Here is a 24,143-nt window from a genome sequence, read left to right as displayed (position 1 = left end):
TAAAGAGAGTGGTGATGCCATACGCAAAAAGGAAGAGACTCATAGAATGGCAGAGGCAAATTTTATCCATAAAGATTTATTTTTATTTCTATGGATTTTTTTTATGACGAACAATATGATGTTTAATTGTTCCATAATTTTAAATATTATGTTTATTTTATTTCATGATTTTTTATTTTTCATTTTTTTTTAAATATCATATGTCGATATATTGTATATGAGTTATGTTTCTGAACATCAATCATAAAATATTTTATAACCCTTAAATTATGAGTAATTTAAGACATGACCTTTAATATAATTAATTGTGATTACTTATCATATAATACATTGGGATTTTAAACGATAATTAGGAACATGGTGAATTTTCGACTCTAAACCTAATATATGTAAAAATATTAGGTATAAATTAAGACATTAACTCATATGCATAAATATCTCTAAATTTAGACTAAGGACCAATATCTGCTTCCAAATCTTTTTAATTGATTATAATAAGTGAGAGAAGTTAAATGAGGATAACTATGAAATTTAAAGAAAAAAAACCCAGTATGTGTTCAAAGAACTAGAAGCTCTAGAATCTCTTAATCTAGTTTTGAAAATACTAGAATAGAATAATACGACCCAACATAGGCTGGACCGTGAGATATATGATGTTTTGAAAAAACAAATTCAATTGCTCACATCACCTTACTGAGCAATATGTATGATAATGTTATGCATGAGTTTATAAAATATAATTTAACAATAAACATATGGCCTGCACTATAAAAGAGATTTGAAAGAATCTCACTTGCTAATCTTAAAGCTCACACTATAAAATTAGACATTTATAAGAAGAGTTCTAATCATGATATAAGAAAACACCTTAAGTTCACAAGTAATATAGTGAATGAACTAAAGGATGCTGATCATATTTTGGTTTACTAACAATAAGTCCAAGCTTCCATATGCACTTTGCCTAAACTTTGAGAAACACATTAAAAATGATATTTACCCACAAAGTTCATATTAAGTATATAGAAGATGTTATGTGCTTCTTAGAACTATAGTAGGAACATTTGCGTTTAAATCTAATGAGTATAAAAGTGTACATAACTAGCTCTAATTCATAAGGAGGAAAGGGAAACTAATGAAAGCATCAAGATGGGAACTAGCAAGGGTTAGAAAAAGTAAGTCCAATAAGAAACAACAATGAGAAGAAGGGCAATGGTCCTTTCAGATAGAAGAAGTAAAACATTACTAAGGTCAAATATTTTGACTGTATAGAACATGATCAGAATACTTTCGTGGAATTTTGACAATTTATTCTATATGCAAGATGGATATTCGTTAGGAAATAACTCCAAAATAGAGGTGAAGGGTTTAAGCATCTGCGAGCTTGCTATATGTAGTAGGCAGTTTTGGCTCTTAAATAATATCCAATTTGTTCCATAAATTCATTAGAATTTATTTTCTGTATAGGTGTTGATTAAACTTATTTTTTTAATTATTTTTCATGAACTAGGTGTAAACTTATTTTAAATATAAGTTTTAGTAGTTCTAGATATTTCTTGAATAGTCGTATTGGCTTAGAAATTATAAGTAATTTCAATAGTATATGTTTTTTCTATTTTACATTTTCTGATATATTTATGAATGATGTAAATACATGCGTATTATGCTAGGTCACATAGATTAAAAGATATACAACGATTAGTTAAAGGCAGTATTAACAAAATAGGTATGTCTACTTGTAAATATTGCCTAATTTAAAAGTATCTAGAAATTTTTTTATAAGGAAACGAAAGCTGAATTTTTGTTGTGATTAATCTATTCTAGTAAATAAAATCCTATGTATATGGGGCTAGGCATAGCGATTATCTATTTCACAATTATAATTTATGGACATTAAAAATCGATTGCAAACATTGAATAGTCCTACAGGATCGCACACGATTAAATTTGGACAAAGAGTACTTTGGTCTTTTTTTATCAGGCCATTTATAAGTGTTTTGTTTAAAACATTATCAATGGGCTCATGTGAATTTCGCACACATTCCTAGACCTACTTAATGTATAATTAGTTAATTAAAAGGTTTAATTAATTAGTTAAAAGAGAGAGAGAGGCCTAATAGGATTAGGACTTGTTTTAAGGAAGTTTATTTTGAATTAAATGACAATATCTAATTGAATTTGAATTCAAATTAAATCAAACTTTCTCTTCAGGTTTTCTACTCCCTTGGCCAAATTAGAGTGGCTAAAATATGGGGAAAAATAAAATCCTAATAGGACTCTGAAGATGCGGCCACATATAAGTGAGAAAAAGGAGAGAGGAACTGAAGGTCTTCCACCTCTTCTCTTTGGTTGAACCTCTTAGAGGAAAAAAAAGAAATTTTTCTCCTACTTACTCTTAAGTTTTTGGCACTAAACACTTCAAAGATTGAAAGAGATCAGATCTCTAATCCTCTACCTAAGCCGAATTTATAAAACCGAAAGGAAGAGGCAAACATTTAAGGTGCTAGCACACTTCTTTTGGCCAAGAATTTCAGTGTGTGAAATTGTAGAGGGGAGTTGCTATTGAGCAATCCCTTGGTCACATTTTGCTGTACGAGAGGAGATCAAAAGGTGATTTTAATGCATTTCGTTTTGGCCAGTCTTGCAAACAATTCAATGAAGTTAACTCTTACACCTTTAATGCCATTGTTGTATGCATCGACTCTTATTTGTTCTTATAGCTTAAAATTATTTTATTTTTTCATTGTACTAATCTGATATTAAGCTAATAAGATTCTCAATAGATGGATATCACTCTATTGGTAATTTCCACTAACTCTAGCCTTGCTAAAGCCCTTTCTCCTTCTTCTTCCCAACAAATAGGTGATATGCACTTCCTCCCATATAAAGCTTTATAAAGAGTGATTTCAATGCTAATATGGTAACTATTATTGTAAGTAAACTCCACCAATGGTAGATGTTGCCTCTAAGAACCACCAAAGTCTAGCACGCACATCTTTAACATATCCTCTATGGTTTAGATGATCCTTTCTGACTATCCATCAGTCTATGGGTGGAAAGCAATGCAAAAATCTAACCTTGTGCCCATAACATTCTACAGACTTTGCCAAAACTTAGAGGTAAATTGGATCCCCTATCTAACACTATAGAAATTGGAGCCCCATGCAACTTGATGATTTCTTCCACATAGATTTGTGCCAGTTTATCCACAGAGTAACCATTCCTGACAGGGATAAAGTGAGCAGATTTGGTCAATCTGTCCATTATTACCCATATAGAGTTGTATTTATGGGATGTGACTGGTAACTCCATTACAAAATCTATTGCCATGTTTTCTCATTTTCATTCTGGAATCGATAGTGGATTGTGCATTCTGGCTGGCTTCTAATGTTCCAGCTTCACCCTCCAACTCACACTACAAGCAGACATAAACTGAGCCACTTCTCTCTTCATAAAAGGCCATAAGTACACTTTCTTCATATCCTAAAACATCTTGGTGGCTCTAGGGTGGATACTGTACTTGGCATTATGAGCCTCTCTCATAATGTTTTCTTTTAATCTTATGTCATCTGGTACACAATCTATTTTCATAACAAAAAATCTCTTTATTGTCAAACCTGAAATCACCATTCTTAACTTGCTAAACTGCTCCTGCTGTTTTCACCAACTCTGGGTCCTTGTGCTGTTTCTATGCCACTTCTTCTAGAAATAAAGATGTCATTTTCATTTGTGCTATCAAAGTACTTGTACCAGAAAACTCTAGCTGTAAACCTTCATTAACAAGCCTGTAAAACTCACCACTGGCCTTCTTTCCACTGAGACACGGGATAAACTGCTAAGTGATTTTTGACTAAGAGCATCTGCTACTACATTTGCTTTACCCAGATGATACTAGATTTTGCAATCATAACCACTAAGCAGTTCTACTCATCTTCTCTACCTCAAGTTCAACTCACTCTAACTCAAGATGTGTTGCAAGCTTTTATGATCTGTAAAGATCTCACAGTTCACCCCATATAGGTAGTGCCTCTACATCTTGAGTGCAAAGATCACAACTGCCATCTCTAGATCGTGTGTAGGGTAATTTAACTCGTGCTTCTTCAACTACCTAAAAGCATAAGCTATTACCTATCCTTCTGCATTTACGCACAACCTAGTCCTACTCAAGATGTATCACAAAACATTGTGTAATCCTTATTAATTGTAAGTAGAGCTAATATTGGTGCTGACATTAACCTTCTTTTTAACTCTTCAAAACTCTCTTCACATTAATTTGACTAAACAAACTTCTAATTCTTCTTAGTCAACCTAGTCATAGAAGCAGCTATTTTGGAGAAATCCTAAATGAATCTCTTGTAGCAACCTGCCAAACCTAAAAATCTTTCGATCTCTGTTACTGTAGTGGGTTTGGACTAGTTAGCTGTTGCTTCTACTTTCTTAGGGTCTACCTCAATTCCATTTTCTAACACTGCATGCCCCAATAAAGAGATACTCCTAAACCAGAACTCATATTTAGAGAACTTGGCATACAACCTATATTCTCTCAAGGTCTGCAACACTCTCTTCAGATGATGGGCATGCTCCTATACATTCCTAGAATACACTAAGGTATTGTCAACAAAGACAATAACAAAGTGATCCAGAAACTGTCTAAAAACTCTGTTCATGAGATCCATGAATGTTGTAGGGGCATTTTTCAACCCGAATGACACTATTAGGAACTCATAATGCCCATATTTGGTCCTGAAAGCTATCTTAAACACGTCTTCTTCTTTAATTCTCAACTGATGATACTCGAATCTCAAATCTATCTTGGAGAAATAATCAACTCATGATAGCTGGTCAAACAGATCATCAATCCTAGGTAAAGAATACTTATTCTTGGTAATGATTTTGTTCAACTATTTGCAGTCAATATAAAGTCTTAGGGATCCATTCTTCTTTTTCACAAACACTGGAGCACCCTAGGGTGAGGTACTAGGTCGGATGAAACTCTTATCTACCAACCCTTGCAATTGTTCCTCTAGCTCTTTCAACTAGGCAGGTAGTATCCTATAGGAAGGAATAGAGATGGGTCTGGTACCTGGTAACACTTTAATTTCAAACTCTATTTCCATATCAGGTGGTAAACCTGGCAGATCTTCTAGGAAAACATCGAAAAACTCTCTAACCATGGGTACTGAAGCTAGTTCCCTTACCTGATCGTCAAACTCTCTAACATGAGCAAGAAACCCTTGACAAACCCTCCTAAGCCACCTATGAGACTGTAAAACAGATATCAAACCTCTAGGCATATCTAACTTATCCCTTCAAAAGAAAACCTTTGATCCATCTTGTCCTTTAAACCTAACTACCTTGTCTCTACAGTCCCAAGTAGCACCATGACTAGAGAGCCAATCAATCCCTAGAATGACATCAGAATCAGTCAAAGCTAGAACCACAAGGCCAGCTGAAAGGCACTTGTCCTCAATTATAACTGGACTGAACCAACAGACTGACTCTATCACAGACAGATAACTTAGGCCCACTGACCCAAAAAGGACACTCTAGTCTAGAAGCTATCAAATCCAAACTGCCTATGACCTTCAGAGAAATAAAAGAATGAGAGGCACCAAAGTCTATAAGAGCATACATATCAGAACACCTAATAATGAGTTTACTTGACACCATTATGTTTGATGTATTGGCTTCCTACTATGTCATGGTGAAGATTTGTGTTGGTGCTGAAGGACCTTTCCCTTGGGAACCTAGTAAAGAAGAGGTTGTCCCTCTTCCTCTACCTTGCTCTTTACCCTGAGATGTGGCTAAAGCTGTTGGCTGAGCCACACGACCAGAAGCTATCTGCTGGGAGTAAGCCATCTTGCTGCATTGGGATACTCACGTGCCATGTGTCCCTCCTATCCACATCTATAACAGGCTGTAGTCCAAATCGACAAGATCCTCTGTGCGGCTTTCCACATCTGACATATTCAGAGCTATTTGAACCAGAACTTGAACCACTAACCATTCTTAGACCAGACTTTAACTTGTTACAGAACTTATTCTTCTTAGTCTTTTTAGTGGACTTATTCCACTTCCTGCTTCCTGTGGCTACTGCACTCATAGAAGAGAGATCAAACTTTCCTGCACTCGAGGCCTTAAAACCTAATGATTGTGCCCCCCTGTTGCTTCACTGTTTCCTGAATGGTGGCACTAGCCTCCATCTTTCTGGTTGCATCCATTATAGTATGGAAACTATCTCTAACATCTATAAGCCCAACACTCTAGGTCTGACCATATAGACCTAGGGCTCTGATATCACTTTTTAATGACTCGAAAACCGAACCACTAATGCATTAGAGTTTAGATCGACTTAAGGTCGCCAAAGCCCATAGCAAGCCTATTACACATCCTATTATATCTGATATAATCCCAAACATGATCTTAAAAATATACATAAACATTTTCATAATATGAACCAAGACTCAGTATTTGCATATATACATAATTGAAAACGTAAACTTATACTAGAGCCTCATCAATTACTCAAGTATACTCATCATTACATATCTCTTTTTAGTTCAAACATAGCTTGAACTTAAAACTTTTACATAATAAAATAACTAACAAGGGGATCATAAAAGAAAACTCAGGTAAAGCACAATTCTAAACCACAATACATTACATGTCCTCAGCTATACTATTAGATAAGAGTTATACCAAAGAACATTACTGATCTCCCAAGCTAACTCTGGTCCTACGAACCTGGAGTCAGGAGAAAGGGATAAGCTACTAGAGCCTAGTGAGTAGAAACATAATCATAAAATAGATTAATAAAGTATATGATCGTATGAATGGGTCATAATATAAACAATTCACATCAAGATAGACTTGCCACCAGTAATCCTCTATAATTCCAATAGTGTCCGGCCCACAATGGGTGCTCTTCAATATTTCCTCTTAAACATAACATAACATATCCATAGTGTTATGAGCGTAAAATGAGCTTACATAGTATCAAGGGTATAGAATAGGCCTCGACCTGGACTTCCGTATCTATCATAACATATCATAATATGCTTGAGGGCTAAAGGATCATCTAACATCTATCCACAACAACAATTAATTATGCAATGCATCATATTCTTGAATTCTAATGCAAAATAACCTAATCATATACACATGACATTCTTAATACATGAACATGCTTAAAACATTTGATTTTCTTTAAAATAATAGTTTAGTTTAGTTGTACTCACTTCTGAGTAACGCAAGTCTAGCTCTAAAGTAATTGTCTCACTACCGGCCTCTACCCTCTTATAAGTCTAATCCTACACAAATGGACTTAAATAAAAGACCAAATATAATTTTTAAAACTATTCCAAGAAACCTCTAAAAGCATATAAGAAAGGGTATAGAAAACGGGCTGAAAACGGCAGGATAGGGGACTTTCGGTGGCCGATTCAACAGTCTATAGTCCCTTTACAATTTTGAAAGTCAAACATTCGGAGACAGGTTAGACTGCCTAAAGGGAAACCTTCACAGGCAGATTCAGCGGCTGAAATTAGGTTCTTCTGCAATGTAGAACCCAATTCTGCCTTCTATCAACAACCCTCCAAAATGCAACCAAAGTCACATACAAAAGCTGAAAACCATATATTTGCAACTCAGAACACAAAGGACCACTTAAAACTAACCTAAACTTCAACATGCATTCATCAAAAAGAGATTCTCGGATTAAAACAAAACTCAACTTCAAGAATCAACAAAGAACTTGCATGCATCCTAACTATCAACTCAAAACAGAAATAAACCTACTTTAATCCCTTAGATCAACAGAAAAATAAGGATTGGAAACTTATCTATTGAAGAAAACGACAATAGATTCGAATGAAGGAAGAAAAGAATTGTAGATAAAGCCAATCCTTGTAAAACTTTGTGATTTTCGAACAAAAACTTCAAGCCAAAAAGAAGATCATTAAGAGAAATATAGCAATAAAATATCAAGAGTTGACGTATACTCACCTCTACTCGAAAATAGAGAAAACCTCTCTTCATTTTCGGATTGAGCTCAATTTATAAGTGGTATGAAAAAGTCATCTTCGATGGCTGAATATTAAACTCTTCAAAAATATTTTTTTTTATTTTAAAACACATTTTAAAATGCTTAAAATTCATTTTATAAAAATCCATTTTATCCTTTTAAAATTTCTGATTTCAGAATTCCGGATTCTAAAAAAAATTCTATTAAAAAGTTGAAATTTTGAATTAAAATTTAGCCGAATCTTACAATATTAACTAAGAATCTACTTTAAATAATAGAATCGTACTCACTGTTTTAAAGTATTGCAATCATAAATTTGTTCAATTATGAAGAGTTTTAGATAATATTTTTATTTCTATTACGATTACAAGTTCTTTTAAATTATTGCACAATTCAAGTGGGTATTTTATTATTAAATTTTACTTCTAACCTTCATATATATATATAATGGAAAAAAAGGAAAATTATTACTTTTACCTTGTTTTTAATAGGTTTTTTTCTTTATATAACTGTATTCTTACCATCCTTAACATCAACATAATTTTCAGCATCAAATACCCATGATAAATAGTTTTTATTTATTATATCAAGAGCTTAAAACTTAAATTTAGTCAAATTTAACATAATCAAGCGAATAGAAACTAAAACTAATAAAACTAAGTTAACTTTTCAATAAATTCAAATAATAACTATCAACCTTTTGTTATGCAAATATTAAAGAATTTGTTTATCAATTATCGATTTAGAAATTTTAAAGGAAAAAAATGCAACAAAAATAAATTAAATAATAAAGAGTTTATTTATTCAACTGTTCGTGATGCGTATATAAACACGCTAAGCATATAATAAAATAAAAGTTAAATATATAATTTAATCTCTAAACTTTAGACTAAAAGTCAGTTAATATTTTAATCGTTTTATTATTAATTTTAACACAAGTATAATTATTTAATTCGAATAATTTACACACATTAAATAGTAAAAATTGAATAACTATAATTTATAAAATTTAGATATTAAATAGTTATATTTTTATAAAAATTTAAAAGTGAAAAATTAATAATAAAAAATGGAGAACTTGTAAGAATTTCATGGTTCCCGATATAAATTTCTTCACAGGTCTATTATAATTTTTTTTTCCTCAGTTTAAAAATAACTAAATAATGCAAACTTTAAATTACTCACTAACGAAAGTAATTCTAAAAGTAGTTTTTTAGATAATTAATTTTAAAATATATTACAATTTATTTTATATATATTATAACTGCACTGTGAAAGGGTTGCAGTTTTAGGACATAATGTTGTCGTATGATGTATGTATACAGGTATGTTTAATCAGTTGCAAAACTATGTGTATTACATTTACATGTAAAATTCAAAACAATATGACTACTAGACTGATGCATTTCATGTTTTACACACACAAAAAAAAGGATAAAAATAAAATGCTATGAATTTACATTGATAATTGGGAGGGTGGCTCCTTTATCTTCCCAATTTCCCAAGTTGAGACTTGATAGAAGAGCTAATCCAGGTCCAAATGGAGAACCCTTCTCCAAAGGCCCGAATTTTCACCAATTTTTTTGATCCTTCTCTTGTAAATTCCAAGTCCTTGGAAATGCCATTTTGAATACTATGTGAATCATCAAGCAAAGGCAGTGCACTCGAACCATGAGACTCGATGTTGTTAATCCACCCACGAAGCAAGTAATTCACAACCTGTACTTTCAATAATGGTCATTTATCTATTCAAACAGTGAAAAAACATCAAATCCTACGTCTTTCTCCTCACACAACTAAAGCCTCATTTGGTTGCACCTTTGGTTGGGTGCAATCAACTAAGGAAATTCGAGTTCCTCATGGCCTCATGGGAGGAGGCTAGATAAACATTCAAGAATTTCTTTTTGTCAAAACAGACTAATAGTCAATCCAGTCAGGGTACAGTCTGGTAGTTTTACCCTGTTGTCCAAAGAAACTACCTTAATCTGCTGAATAATTGGGAATAAGGGATATATTTCATCATTTTTCATCTATAAATTTAGAAAATTATAAGCCGTAATTATATTATTAATTATAAAAATAACAGGGGTTATGGATAATTTTCCTATCTTACTTCTTTGAAATAATATAAATATATATGATTTTGCACTTTAACAGTTCAGGGGTTTGTAATAACCTTCTAGCATATTAGCACCTTGTATTTTAAATTGCTAGCAAGTTAGAAGCAAAACTCTTACACGCAGGCACTAACATGGTATAGACTAATTTTACTAATGATGTAGCACTGGCAACCGAATAAATGTGGGATCCACTTTAAAAATCAAAATTGATTAAACCACCTTTTCTCTCTTTCTCTCTCTTTCTCTCAACAGCCCAAGCAATTCTATCTGATTGTAAATATTTGGCCTCCCAAATGCCAAAATTTATGAGTTTTATCATAAGAACTTTCAAGATTGATGCTTGGTGATACAAGGACCAAAAACTCAGTAGGATTTTAACTTTCTATGGTCTCTATTTGAATGGTCATTGGTTAAAAAGGACTTAGGATCAGTAATGAAAGAGGAAGAACTTAAATTGTTTTCTGACTTTCAGAGTTTTTTTTTTTTTCATGCACAAAAACCAAAGACAAACGAAGAAAACAATGAGAAGAAATTGCCTTTCTTTTTCATTTTGTTATTTTTTCATTAAAATCATTTTATATTATTTACTATTTTAATTTTAAAGTGGATTCTGTACAGTGAGTTGGATGCCACATCAATTTTAAATATTATTTTTAGTGCCATGTCATAAAAAACTAATGGTGTTAAGGAATTTGAGTTAAATGTGTCAACAGTGTAAAACACAGGGTACTAGACTGTTGCCAAGAAGAACACAGATCTTAAGATGTAACTCTATCTTATGTGTTCATAACTTCCCCTTTCTTTTGTAATGTTTATCATAACTTTAAATTTATATTCTGAATATATATATACCAACAAAATGTATGGACCGTTTACCAAATGATGATTCAAGTTTTAAGCATTCGACAGTACGTGGCGTTGTAACCCAGGTTTCTTCTACGGCACAACAATTGCCGGATTGAAGAGGTCTGGTTTTCCAGCCTTTATACCACGAAAGTAACTAAATTTACCAAACAAATTTCTGATGTGGAAGATCAGCCTGAGCCGCAACCACAGATCATACTTAAATAACAAATTTTAAAAATTTTAAAGGCTAGGGCTCCTGCAACCTTAACCTGGGATCCCCAGAGTTAAGTCAGATTGTGGGGGGAGAAAAGAAAGGTGCCGTTAACACGGGCTTATACAAGTAGCAGAAATAATTAATACAGAAATAAAACTTACTATATTTAAATAACACTTCAAACTTTACAAAACTTCTGAGAATGTTTTAAGAAGAAGTTTACAGAGAAGAAGTGAAGAGAGAATGGGGTTCCAAGTGTGTGCCTTCACAAGGGGAGAGGCTCCCTTATATAGAAAATTCTGAGCTTTTACTGTTGATTCACGAGAACCTTACTGTTGGTTCACGCGGATTTTACTGTTCATGAATAGTGCCTTGTCTGCCACTTTGTCTGATACTTTTTACTGTTGATAAATAGTCTGTCTGCCACTTCTTTGTCTTTTACTCTTTTCCACCGAAATTCTGATGCCATTCTTTACTCTGAGTCTGACGAGGACGATGAGGTGTCCTTCTTTTTCTTACTCTTCCGTTTTAATTTTTCTTCCTTTTCCTTTTGCTGTCTTTTTACCTTTTCCTTTGCCTATTTTACTTCGGATTTTTACTGGCGGTAGAATTCCATAGCAATCGTCTTCATTACTGTCATAGTGTGAAGATGTCGAGTTTTTATAGGAGGATGACGTACTTGATGACGCTGTCGACTCCGCCTCTGAGCTTGACTGCTTTTTAGTCTTTCTTCTGCCAACTTTCTTTTTTATTTTTGATTTACTGGAGGATTTTACTGATGATTCCCTGCTGGAAGATTGTTTGTCTTCCGGTTTTACTGATGCTCCCGAGCTAAGCTGATTGAACATTTTCTGACAAATCAGCTTATATTCTTCAGGTGTTTTAGCTGCGGCTAACATGGCTTGGCATTGAGCCTTTTGGGCTCCAAATGTGGGCTCTTCTTGCATTGTCAATTTACCAGCATATGAGGTTTCAGGAAATTGGGCCTTTTTAATGATCCATTGTTTTACTGTTTCTTCCGTGGTCGGGTTTTTGAAAGATCCCCACCATTTTATCTTGTGCTTCTTTACTATAACAGGGATATTTAATTCTGTCACATACTGAAAATCAAAATACCATTGATATACCCAAGGTAAAAAGAAGTTTATACAAAAATACATCAAAGGTGGTATATACTTTTCATTCTGAGGTGGTTTATAATTAGTTTTGAAATATTGATGTATATGAAGTAATTCTTGGGATAAAATATCTTCGGTAATACCTCTAGATTGCCACCATGTAAAAAACCAATTTGGGAACCTGGTGACAGTTTTAATGGTCTGTTGGTCAAAATAAATTAACCATGAATGGGTGGTTGTGGGGTTTTGAATACTAAAAATGTTAGTCCAAGCATCAACATAATCAAAATAATTATATGAGGTAGAATATCTTTTTAATTTTTTAAATGCAATTTCAGTATATAAATTTGGCGCAGGCCAATCCTTAGGATGCATAACACTCTTTATTTGAATAGAAGAATAAGCTATTATTTCTTTATGATTTTTATCAAAATTATGCTTGATTTTAACAGATCTAGTTTTTTCTAAAATACTTTGATAATAATCCTGAGGTTTTAAAATATTTTTTGGAGTAAAATACCAATTCTCAGGATAATACTTTCTGATTACTTCCCATGGGTTTATATTATTAAAACCGTGTTCAACTTCAAATTCAAAAGCAGGTTTTAAATACCATTTGTAAAATCCAGTGTTATACCCATGAGATGATTGGATTTTTGGCAAACCCACAGCCTTCAACGGATTTGATAAGTCTTTACTGTCTACCGTTTGAGACAGACTAGCCGTACCATAAGCGGGTACGATCGCTTTAGATTTAGAAGCCATACCTGTATCTCCTGAAGAGGAGGCCATACCTTGAAGGGCTTTAATCACTTCTGGTGATTGGCTTAATTCTTCAATCCATTTTTTAATTTCTTCTTGGGTTTTATTAGAGGTTTTACTGGGTTCAGTGGTCTTAGCTATGGTTTTACTGATTCCTTCCGATTGTTCGGAAAGGGCTTTAGTAGGAGAGCTGGAACTGGACTTTATCTCTTTCCCTTTATTCTTCTTTCTTCCCATTTTTCTGTAAAAATTCTCTTGTTAGAAAATCTGGGATATTATTTTTACTTCCTTTAATATATTCAATGTCAAAATCAAAAATACTTAAAAGCGCTTGCCATCTAGCAAAAATTTGTTTAGAGGCAAGATTTTTAACATCTTTTTGCAAAACATCCTTTGCAGATTTACAATCAATTCTTACCAAAAACTTCTGATTTAATAAATCAGACTGAAACTTATTTATGCATACGACAATACTTAAAATTTCTTTTTTAATAGTCGAGTAATTTAATTGTGCTGAATTTCAATGTCCTGAAGTGAACTGGATTATATATGGAGGAGTTTTAAAACAAAGAATAGATGATAAAGAATGTATAATCCAGTTCACTTCAGGACATTGGAATTCAGCACAATTAAATTACTCGACTATTAAAAAAGAAATTTTAAGTATTGTCGTATGCATAAATAAGTTTCAGTCTGATTTATTAAATCAGAAGTTTTTGGTAAGAATTGATTGTAAATCTGCAAAGGATGTTTTGCAAAAAGATGTTAAAAATCTTGCCTCTAAACAAATTTTTGCTAGATGGCAAGCGCTTTTAAGTATTTTTGATTTTGACATTGAATATATTAAAGGAAGTAAAAATAATATCCCAGATTTTCTAACAAGAGAATTTTTACAGAAAAATGGGAAGAAAGAAGAATACAGGGAAAGAGATAAAGTCCAGTTCCAGCTCTCCTACTAAAGCCCTTTCCGAACAATCGGAAAGAATCAGTAAAACCATGGTTAAAACCACTGAACCCAGTAAAGACTCCTTAAAACCCCAAACATCTGATAAAACCCAAGAAGAAATTAAAAAATGGATTGAAGAACTGAGCCAATCACCGGAAGTGATTAAAGCCCTTCAATTTAAAGCGATCGTACCCGCTTATGGTACGGCTAGTCTGTCTCAAACGGTAGACAGTAAAGACTTATCAAATCCGTTGAAGGCTGTGGGTTTGCCAAAAATCCAATCATCTCATGGGTATAACACTGGATTTTACAAATGGTATTTAAAACCTGCTTTTGAATTTGAAATTGAAGTTGAACACGGTTTTAATAATATAAACCCATGGGAAGTAATCAGAAAGTATTATCCTGAGAATTGGTATTTCACTCCAAAAAATATTTTAAAACCTCAGGATTATTATCAAAGTATTTTGGAAGAAACTGGATCTGTTAAAGTCAAACATAATTTTGATAAAAATCATAAAGAAATAATAGTTTATTCTTCTATTCAAATAAAGAGTGTTATGCATCCTAAGGATTGGCCTGCGCCAAATTTATATACTGAAATTGCATTTAAAAAATTAAAAAGATATTCTACCTCATATAATTATTTTGATTATGTTAATGCTTGGACTAATATTTTTAGTATTCAAAACCCCACAACAACCCATTCATGGTTAATTTATTTTGACCAACAGACCATTAAAACTGTCACCAGGTTCCCAAATTGGTTTTTTACATGGTGGCAATCTAGAGGTATTACCGAAGATATTTTATCCCAGGAATTACTTCATATATATCAATATTTCAAAACTAATTATAAACCACCTCAGAATGAAAAGTATATACCACCTTTGATGTATTTTTGTATAAACTTCTTTTTACCTTGGGTATATCAATGGTATTTTGATTTTCAGTATGTGACAGAATTAAATATCCCTGTTATAGTAAAGAAGCACAAGATAAAATGGTGGGGATCTTTCAGAAACCCGACCACGGAAGAAACAGTAAAACAATGGATCATTAAAAGGCCCAATTTCCTGAAACCTCATATGCTGGTAAATTGACAATGCAAGGAGAGCCCACATTTGGAGCCCAAAAGGCTCAATGCCAGGCCATGTTAGCCGCAGCTAAAACACCTGAAGAATATAAGCTGATTTGTCAGAAAATGTTCAATCAGCTTAGCTCGGGAGCATCAGTAAAACCGGAAGACAAACAATCTTCCAGCAGGGAATCATCAGTAAAATCCTCCAGTAAATCAAAAATAAAAAAGAAAGTTGGCAGAAGAAAGACTACAAAGCAGTCAAGCTCAGAGGCGGAGTCGACAGCGTCATCAAGTACGTCATCCTCCGATAAAAACTCGACATCTTCACACTATGACAGTAATGAAGACGATTGCTATGGAATTCTACCGCCAGTAAAAATCCGAAGTAAAACAGGCAAAGGAAAAGGTAAAAAGACAGCAAAAGGAAAAGGAAGAAAAATTAAAACGGAAGAGTAAGAAAAAGAAGGACACTTCATCGTCCTCGTCAGACTCAGAGTAAAGAATGGCATCAGAATTTCGGTGGAAAAGAGTAAAAGACAAAGAAGTGGCAGACAGACTATTTATCAACAGTAAAAAGTATCAGACAAAGTGGCAGACAAGGCACTATTCATGAACAGTAAAATCCGCGTGAACCAACAGTAAGGTTCTCGTGAATCAACAGTAAAAGCTCAGAATTTTCTATATAAGGGAGCCTCTCCCCTTGTGAAGGCACACACTTGTAACCCCATTCTCTCTATATTCTCTCTTCACTTCTTCTCTGTAAACTTCCTCTTAAAACATTCTCAAAAGTTTTGTAAAGTTTGAAGTGTTATTTAAATATAGTAAGTTTTATTTCTGTATTAATTATTTCTGCTACTTGTATAAGCCCGTGTTAACGGCACTTTTCTTTTCTCCCCCCACAATCTGACTTAACTCTGGGGATCCCAGGTTAAGGTTGCAGGAGCCCTAGCCTTTAAAATTTTTAAAATTTGTTATTTAAGTATGCTCTGTGGTTGCGGCTCAAGCTGATCTTCCACATCAGAAATTTGTTTGGTAAATTTAGTTACTTTCGTGGTATAAAGGCTGGAAAACCAGACCTCTTCAATCCGGCAATTGTTGTGCCGTAGAAGAAACCTAGGTTACAACGCCACGTACTGTCGAATGCTTAAAATTTGAATCATCATTTGGTAAACGGTCCATACATTTTGTTGGTATATATATACCTTATCTAATTTGCTAAAATACATCATGATAATTTTGAATTTTGACATTCAAACAAAAATTTTCCTTTTATTTTCTAAAAGAAATTTAATTTATTGAAATTTTTAACATAAACTTTACTAAATTTACTACTTTTAATATATTTATATTCCTTATAATTTTAATAAAATATTATTAATATTTTTTTGTTTCAACTGTATGGTTGCAATTGAATCTCTAAATCTTAATCCTCATGCTTTCACCAATCCAAAGACCAGGCTAGATTTGAAAACCTTGGCAAATAAGAAACGGAGTACCAGTGTCCATTGAAAGGATCTACTTGATACTCTGTTTGTCTGTTGGAAGTGCTTTTATTTATTTTAAGAAAAATATGAGTACTACTACCATCCCCAAACACAAACAAAAGGATAGGCAAATAAAAAGCAGCAGAAATCTAAAACAAGCTACATACCTCGGGAACTTCATCATGAGGGCAGTGTCCAGCTGGGCTGATCTCATAATATGGAGCTTCAGGCACCTGCCGTTTCACCTTAAGGCCCCAGATGGGCTTCACCCATGGGTCTTCTTTTCCATACATGAGACATATGGGGAGATTGTTCATTTTACATCTGGAAACACAAACAAACTGTTAAGTTCTTAACTAGGGACATGAAAAAAGTGGACATACAAAAGACACTTATATTACGTACCTCATTAAACATTCCTCAAATGATAGTTGTCCCTGGGGAGCAAACATAATTGAAGCGAATGATGCAGCAGCAGCAGGATGTTGTGTTATTTCAAGAATACGAGAAAACACTTGGTCAACATTTGTAGAATGATCTGCATAAACCTGTTTAAGTATCTCCGCTATACTCTTGGGATCACTTATTTTCTGCCAACTGGAGAAGCACAATTATGATAATGACAGTATACTAGAAAGGAGATGCATAATAAGCAATGATCATTGTTGTAGTAGCAATGTTAAGTTCAAACTTCAGAGTGATGACCGTGGAGAAGAAAACTACAGCAGCTTCTTTGGATATAAATATTAAACAATTCACCTAACTAGGTCAAGCAACATATAGTATTTAAATTAGCAAATTCTCACAATTTTTGCCATAAATAAAATATGCTTCTCAAATTTCATATCAGATGTTTTGGTGAGACTATATACTACTCAGACAAAAGGTGATGCCAAATTTGGCCTTTTTCTTGATTAAAAGAGAACTTACACTAACTCAATGAGCTTTCTCACACTAGGAGGTAGAGGAAATGTTCCAGACCATGGAAATAATCTTGCCAGTGCTGGAGACCTTGTAGGATTAGGAAGGAATCCCCAGAAAGGGGTAGCATTAAGCAATGTAACACCTTTCACTAATTGAGGATTGCTTGCTGCAAAGTATAGAGCAACATATCCTCCTAGTGAGTTCCCCACAATATAAACTGGTTCACCAATGACCTGTAACATAAATGACCAATGTCATCAACATTTTGATATATATATATATATATATATATATATGTGTGTGTGTGTGTATATATATATATGCTAAAGATAATTTACATAAAACGACTCAGCCTATGTGAGCTTAGCAAATCAAACATGGTCCCAAGCCCCAATAAAGAAGGGCTAGGAGGGTCATAGTAGGCTTACAGCCAATGTAAAATTCAGTTTTATACTTTATAAAACAATAGAATTGCTTTTCTAGTTCACTACATTATTTTACAAAGTGATTGCAAACAGTCAAAGATATACCACAGAAGCAGCTATTGGGAAAAGGAATAGATCCAGGTAGATTGTTAAGCGATGGGGCATTATTATAACTGGCAGTGGTGACTTGGTACTATTATCAACTTTACCAAAACCAAAAGTCGATGGTCCACTTACTCCACCAACAAGCACACAAATAAATAAAATAGAATAAAACAAAAAAAATAACAACACCACCACCAACAACAACAACAACTATAATAAGAAACATTTTAAAAAAAAAAAAAAAAAAAAAAACTTATACAATTGTTATTCAATTACTTCTGAGAATAAGTATAGGAGCTATTCATGAAGATGGAGATAACCTTTTTCATGAATGAAGTATTTGTAAAGAAAAATCTACATTCATAAGCATTTTGTGCTAAGAATGCAGTAATCTTCTCAAGCAGAGAGCAGCTTGAAAGGACAAAAACAAAGTAGAAGAATAAAAAAATTTTAAAAGAGAGAGGTTGCTTTTTTTTTCTTTGGGGGGGGGGGGGGGGGGGACACTGAAAAGATGAAACAGAAAGCCAGCACAATGCTCTTTACTATTCAACATAATGATTTAAAGTCTGTTCTACATGTGCAAGTCATGCAATGTGCATTAAGATATAAGTGAATATATTCTCATTGCATAACACTACTAAATACTGAAATAGATTACACATGTATGAATAGAGAGTACCTCTTCTATGAAATATGAAACTTGATCCCGCCATAAATCCATTGAATAGGCAAGTTCATTGGCCCATGGTTCAGTTTCATCTCCAAATCCCCAAATGGAATTCTTTCCCTCTAAGATATCTCCTTCCTTCAACTTTGTAGTTGGATTCTCAATTGGCAAGGACATGCCTTGCCCTAGAAAATCAATTGCCCATACTCTATACTCACGGCCCAAATCCTTCAATTGATTTTCATAATGAAAGGAACCAACGCCAAAACCAGGAAGAAACAGAACTGGTGGAGATTTCACATTTTGACACCCCGCTTTCTCATAATGCACATTTAGCTTAGGCTTCCATTCCCAAAACAACTATTTATGGGTGCACTACATTCACCCCTAGATTCATCGGGTAACCCAGGAATCAAAACCTTGGTCGTTGATTCTCCACTTCCTGAAGTACTCTCCACATCTTCATCTCTATGAATCACATAACTATTATAGTCTCCACTCAAAACCTTTGAATCAACAACCTTTAAGCCTTCAGGAAAATTCAGTGACCTAGAAACTTTCCCTTGATCAGGATTCCCTAAAAATAACTTATTAACACAAGAAAATCTCAATGACCCAATTCTGTGATCAACCCTAGCACATAAAACTCGAGCTTTCATACTAGCAGGGATCTTTAATTTACATGAATTTGAGTTTTTATCAACTAATTTCCACCTCAAATTTGCAACACCATGACATGTTGCAATATTGAATGTAAGAATCTCCATGCCAGAGCGTGTTCTGCAATTATCAACCAAAGCAAATGATTAGGAAAATAATGTCCTATATTATGTGCAGGTGCAAATAGAACCCTTATACCCCTGGCATAACCAAGTTTGTACGTGCATTTGCCTATGATCATTGCACAAAGTGTTGTCAAGATCACATGATTGGCAAATTTTATGACCCTTGTCCCTTCTAAGGTGGTTGGAATCTACATAATGAACGAAAAACAGACAATAATTTCATACCAATCAAATGACTTTGTTGAGAAATAGTGTGAATCCATACGAATCGCTGATCCCATCGATACTTAGTAGTTGGGTTTGTGGATTTAGAGTTACAGGAAGAAACCCAAACGACACTATTGCCATTCAGGAAATTTGAAAAAAAAAAAATACAAAGTAGAGGTATTGTAAAGAAATTCAAATGACACCCATGTTATTTAGGTTTAAATACTATAAAAATAAAAATGGCAAAAACATCACATTAAATACACTATAAAGCAAATTAAGAGCTGCATGCATCTCTGTTCTGCCTTTTTTTCCTACTCTTACCCCGTATATTCTCTCAAGTGATACCCCAGTAAGAGATTAGGAATTCTCCTTCTTGCTCTTTACTTCCCCTGGTTCCTTCTCCCAACTTTTTAAGTTTAATATATATGTATGTGTGTGTGTGTGTGTGTGTGTGTGTATGTGTGTATGATCCACCTGAAGCTTTGGATCCATTTATAACATTCATTTTTGAGGCATTAAAACAAGTAAATTAGCCGTGCAACTCAAAAACTAGTGTTTATCCTTGTCTATGGACTACATGATGCTTGCCGTTTTGGTTCTTTAACCACGAATCTAATAAATTCGTAACCACCAAAGTTTCTTCAATAATTTCCTTCACTTTCCAAGGTAACCAAACAAAAGCTAAAAGCAAGAAATTGAATTTTAAAAAACAAAACACTAAATAAAAATAATTATAAGAATTTCTTGAAAATTAAAATAAGATAAAAACCATGGTCTATGAACTTACAAAAATCATCAAGAGGGAAGCTTTACCAAACAGATCAAACAAGAGAAACAGAAAATAGAACTTGCAGAGGTTTGTTACCTTCAATTAGCAGAGAGAAGTGTCATCAAATTTTGGATAGGAAGTAAACTCTATAATCTTCTGTATGTAGCTTGCACTTCTGAGACTCGAGCAAAAATCTAGAGAAAGACAAACAGAGATTGGGTTGCTTGTAAGTTTTCTCTTCCCGCAAAAAGCCAAATAAAAACCAGGCGAAGCTTTTCGACTTTTCCATTATTTTCATCCCTCATTGCTCTATTTCTGAGAAATTATATATTTTTTGGCAAAAAAATATAAACTATTTTTTTAATGTAATAATTTATAAATATCTTTTTATTCAATAAATATTATTTTAATTATTTAATTCTAAAGCTCCGTTTAATTCAAAAAAAAAATATAATTAAAATATTTTTTATATTTCATAATATTTAAAGCATTCAAAAATATTTTTTAGTTAAAAAAATATTTAAAAAATATTATTAATATCTCTGTATATAAAAACGTATTAATATATTTTATTTTTACATTAAAAATAAATTATTTTATTAAAAAATATCTTTTAGAGAAAGTATTCCCACCAATAAAACGAAATTTTAAAGAAAAATAATTTAATTTTTCAAAATAGAAAATTTTAATTTTTTTAATTAAAAAATATTTTTCATGAACTTAATTTTTTAATAGTTCAAATATTAAAAATTTTAAAAATATTTTCTATAAAACATATTAATAATATTAAATGCATTAAATAGCTTGTTTTTATATATTAAAGAGCAGTTATTTTTATTAATATAATAAACTTATTTTGGTCAAAAAATAATGAATAAAGTAAATATTATAATAAAATTTGTAATTTAATTAAAATAATAAATATATTAATTTTAAATGACTTTTATTAAAAATATTTTATTTAAACATAATTATAATAATCAAATCAAAGTAATGCAAATTAATTATTCTCATAAATCTTTTGGATTGAAGATATAGAGATTCATTATTTCACCATCAACGTGGCAAAAAGTCAAGTACAAAGTCAAGTTTGGTATTTATTAGTACTATTTAATTATAGGTTATTTTCAAATAAAAATATTTTTATTAGTATTTAATTAATATATCTCAAAAAAAACATTATAGGCTTGTTAACTCAATTACGATTAATCAATTAATATTTTAATTTCCATTAGATTTATTTATCCCTATTTAAATTTATTTGAATCAATAATTTTAAAATTAGTTAAAATTTTAATTTCAATTAATAAAGCTCACTTCTAAATTTGATTAGCCTTTGAAAAATAACAAAAAAAATCATTTTAGTTTTTTATAACTAAAGGTATTTGATAAATCTTTTTCTCCTCCGACTCCATGATAGATCTGGTTTTCTTCTTGATCCATCATATGGGTCCATCAAATGGGTCAATCAATATTCTATTTGATGAAAGAACCTGCAAAATAAGAAAAAATAGTCAGGGGTCTACTGGGGATACCCCGGTGGAGACCCTCCGACGTTTAAGTCAGATTTTATGAATTAGAATAGTATGTTTAGGCAAGAGTTGCAGAGAGAAAATAAAAATGGAGACCAGGAAGGAGAGGAAAAAAAAGAGAAGAGAGTCCCCTCTGGAAGAAGATCCCCTGTCCTTTTTACCTACCCCTGGCACGCACGCGAACCCGGTTGTAAAGTGACTGGGCCGGCTATACTTTCTCACATCATCTCACTGGGCTGGATTTCTTTTCATTGAACCCGGGCTCATGGTGGACCTGGCCTCATAGTGGTCCCAGCTTACCCTGCGCATCTGGATCGAGGCTTGAGAGGCTGGATCGGTCTTGCTTAAGGAGGGCTTGATGGGTTTTGGGTCATTGTTCTCCTCTTGGGCCTGGCCCTGCCCAGAGTAGAGGAAGCCCGACGGTCATCAATTGCCCCTTTACCTCCTCAGCATTTATTACATGAGTGGTGAGGGGGTAAATCCCTAGACTTCATTTGTGACCGAGCGGCCCGAGAATTACTCTCGTCAAAAACGTCATTTCCTTGCCTTTTTATTTCTTTGTCTTCTTGCTTTGATGTTTGAATATATGGCGATCTGGAGAGGTGTATTTGATGATGAATGATATTTCACCTCGGCCTGTGCCTCATCATTATTTTCTACTCAGACTGTCTTCTGACTTTATCAATTTTACTTACTTGATGGACCAGGCCGACTCTATTGAGACTTTGCTAGTCGAACTGACCCGGGCTAAGAGCTCGGAGTCTGGTTAAGCTTCTGACTTGCGAGTTTTCCTTATTCTCATGAGGGCATTTCTATTTTTGGCTCATGACCTCGTCAGTGCTACGAGCTCAGACGTCTTATCCCTCTGGATGTAACCTTTTGGCGATTCGTGCGGTCTGAGCTGTGTGCTCTACTAGGATATGGAGCTTGGCCTTTTGTTTACTGTGGGCTAATCCGAGCTGTGAACACGACCCTTCGCTTTCGTTTATCCCTTTGTGCGTTTCGCATTGGTAGGCCTTTTCATATAGGGAGCTCGGCTTTCTGTTGTTTCTTCTGTACTTAGCTTTATTCAGCTTGATTGTTTACTTTCTACGAGTCTGGGAGCTCGAATTTTTGTTCTTTGCTTAGGTTTTTATGCCTATTACCCGTGATGCTGCTTGTGTTATGAGCTCGAGAGTTCGGGATTTCATTTTCTTTTCTTTGGTGCCCCGAGCTCTTTTATGAAATCGGACTTAATTTCTTACTTTCTCGTCAAGCCTTATAAAGGCTATGTTTGAGTCTGACTGACTGTTCGTTAGGCTTTAACTTTTCTTTTATAGACTTATAGCCCTGTCGGTACAGACATGGGGCCCCTCCAAGCTTCTGGGGAGATCGACCCCGGATTGAAGAGGTCGGACTATCTGTTTTGGACTTGACCATACTGCGGTTCGATTCTTTTGTATCCTAATGAGTCAGGGCTTCCTACTGCCCCTGAGTGTTTTATGGGCTGTCTGCCCTCGAGCGTTTTGCGGGCTCTTTGCTGCCTAGACCTCTCTATAGGCCAGCTGAGCTAGTTTAGTGCCAGCAGTTAATTCTCGAGGTTGGTGCCTCTTATGATTGCCCCTGGTTCTTTGTTTGGTTCTCTATCTTGGTATGCATTTTTCTTAGGATTCGCCTCGCCTTATTTTAGTCTGCTTATTGGATTTATCAGTACTGAGCTAATTTTCTTGATATCGGCATCGTGCTTTGGCGCTTTGGCGCCGTTGTGTGAGATCGGAGTCTCTTTACCTTAGGACCCGAGCTCCTTTGGGAGGTCAGAGTTTAGCTTTTCGTTTATGGTCCAGGGCCCCAATCTTTTGTGTGAGATCGGAGCTGTGTTCTTATGAGTTGTTTTTGCGTGTTGTCACCGTATGCCGCTGTTTGCTGTGAGCATACAGTATTTTTTATTAATAAAAGCGAAAGAATAATTCCCTTCATCCTCTCAGCTCGGTTTTGTGGTGCTGGGAGATCTTGGGGATCCCGGTCTTGTATCCGAGAGATCTTAGGGATCCCGGTCTTGTATCTGGGAGATCTTGGGGATCTCGGTCTTGTATCCGAGAGATCTTGGGAATCTCGGTCTTGTGGTGTCGGGAGATCTTGGGGATCCCGGTCTTGTA

The 24,143-nt window shown here is 33.9% G+C and overlaps 1 protein-coding gene across 1 annotated transcript; it reads right to left on the bottom strand.

The window, feature by feature from the left end:
• Window positions 1-9,321: 9,321 nt before the first annotated feature.
• LOC110617401 (pheophytinase, chloroplastic) lies at window positions 9,322-19,492 on the bottom strand. Its single transcript, XM_043957604.1, is given in 6 exon segments — window positions 9,322-9,739; window positions 16,759-16,915; window positions 16,997-17,188; window positions 17,522-17,748; window positions 18,725-19,065; window positions 19,068-19,492. Coding segments are annotated over 6 exon segments (1,563 nt in total). The 5' UTR covers window positions 19,480-19,492; the 3' UTR covers window positions 9,322-9,505.
• Between the last annotated feature and the right edge of the window lie 4,651 nt (window positions 19,493-24,143).

This window comes from Manihot esculenta, chromosome 6 (assembly GCF_001659605.2).
Source record: "Manihot esculenta cultivar AM560-2 chromosome 6, M.esculenta_v8, whole genome shotgun sequence".
NCBI lineage: Eukaryota > Viridiplantae > Streptophyta > Magnoliopsida > Malpighiales > Euphorbiaceae > Manihot > Manihot esculenta.
This window is presented reverse-complemented; position numbering and strand designations above follow the sequence as displayed.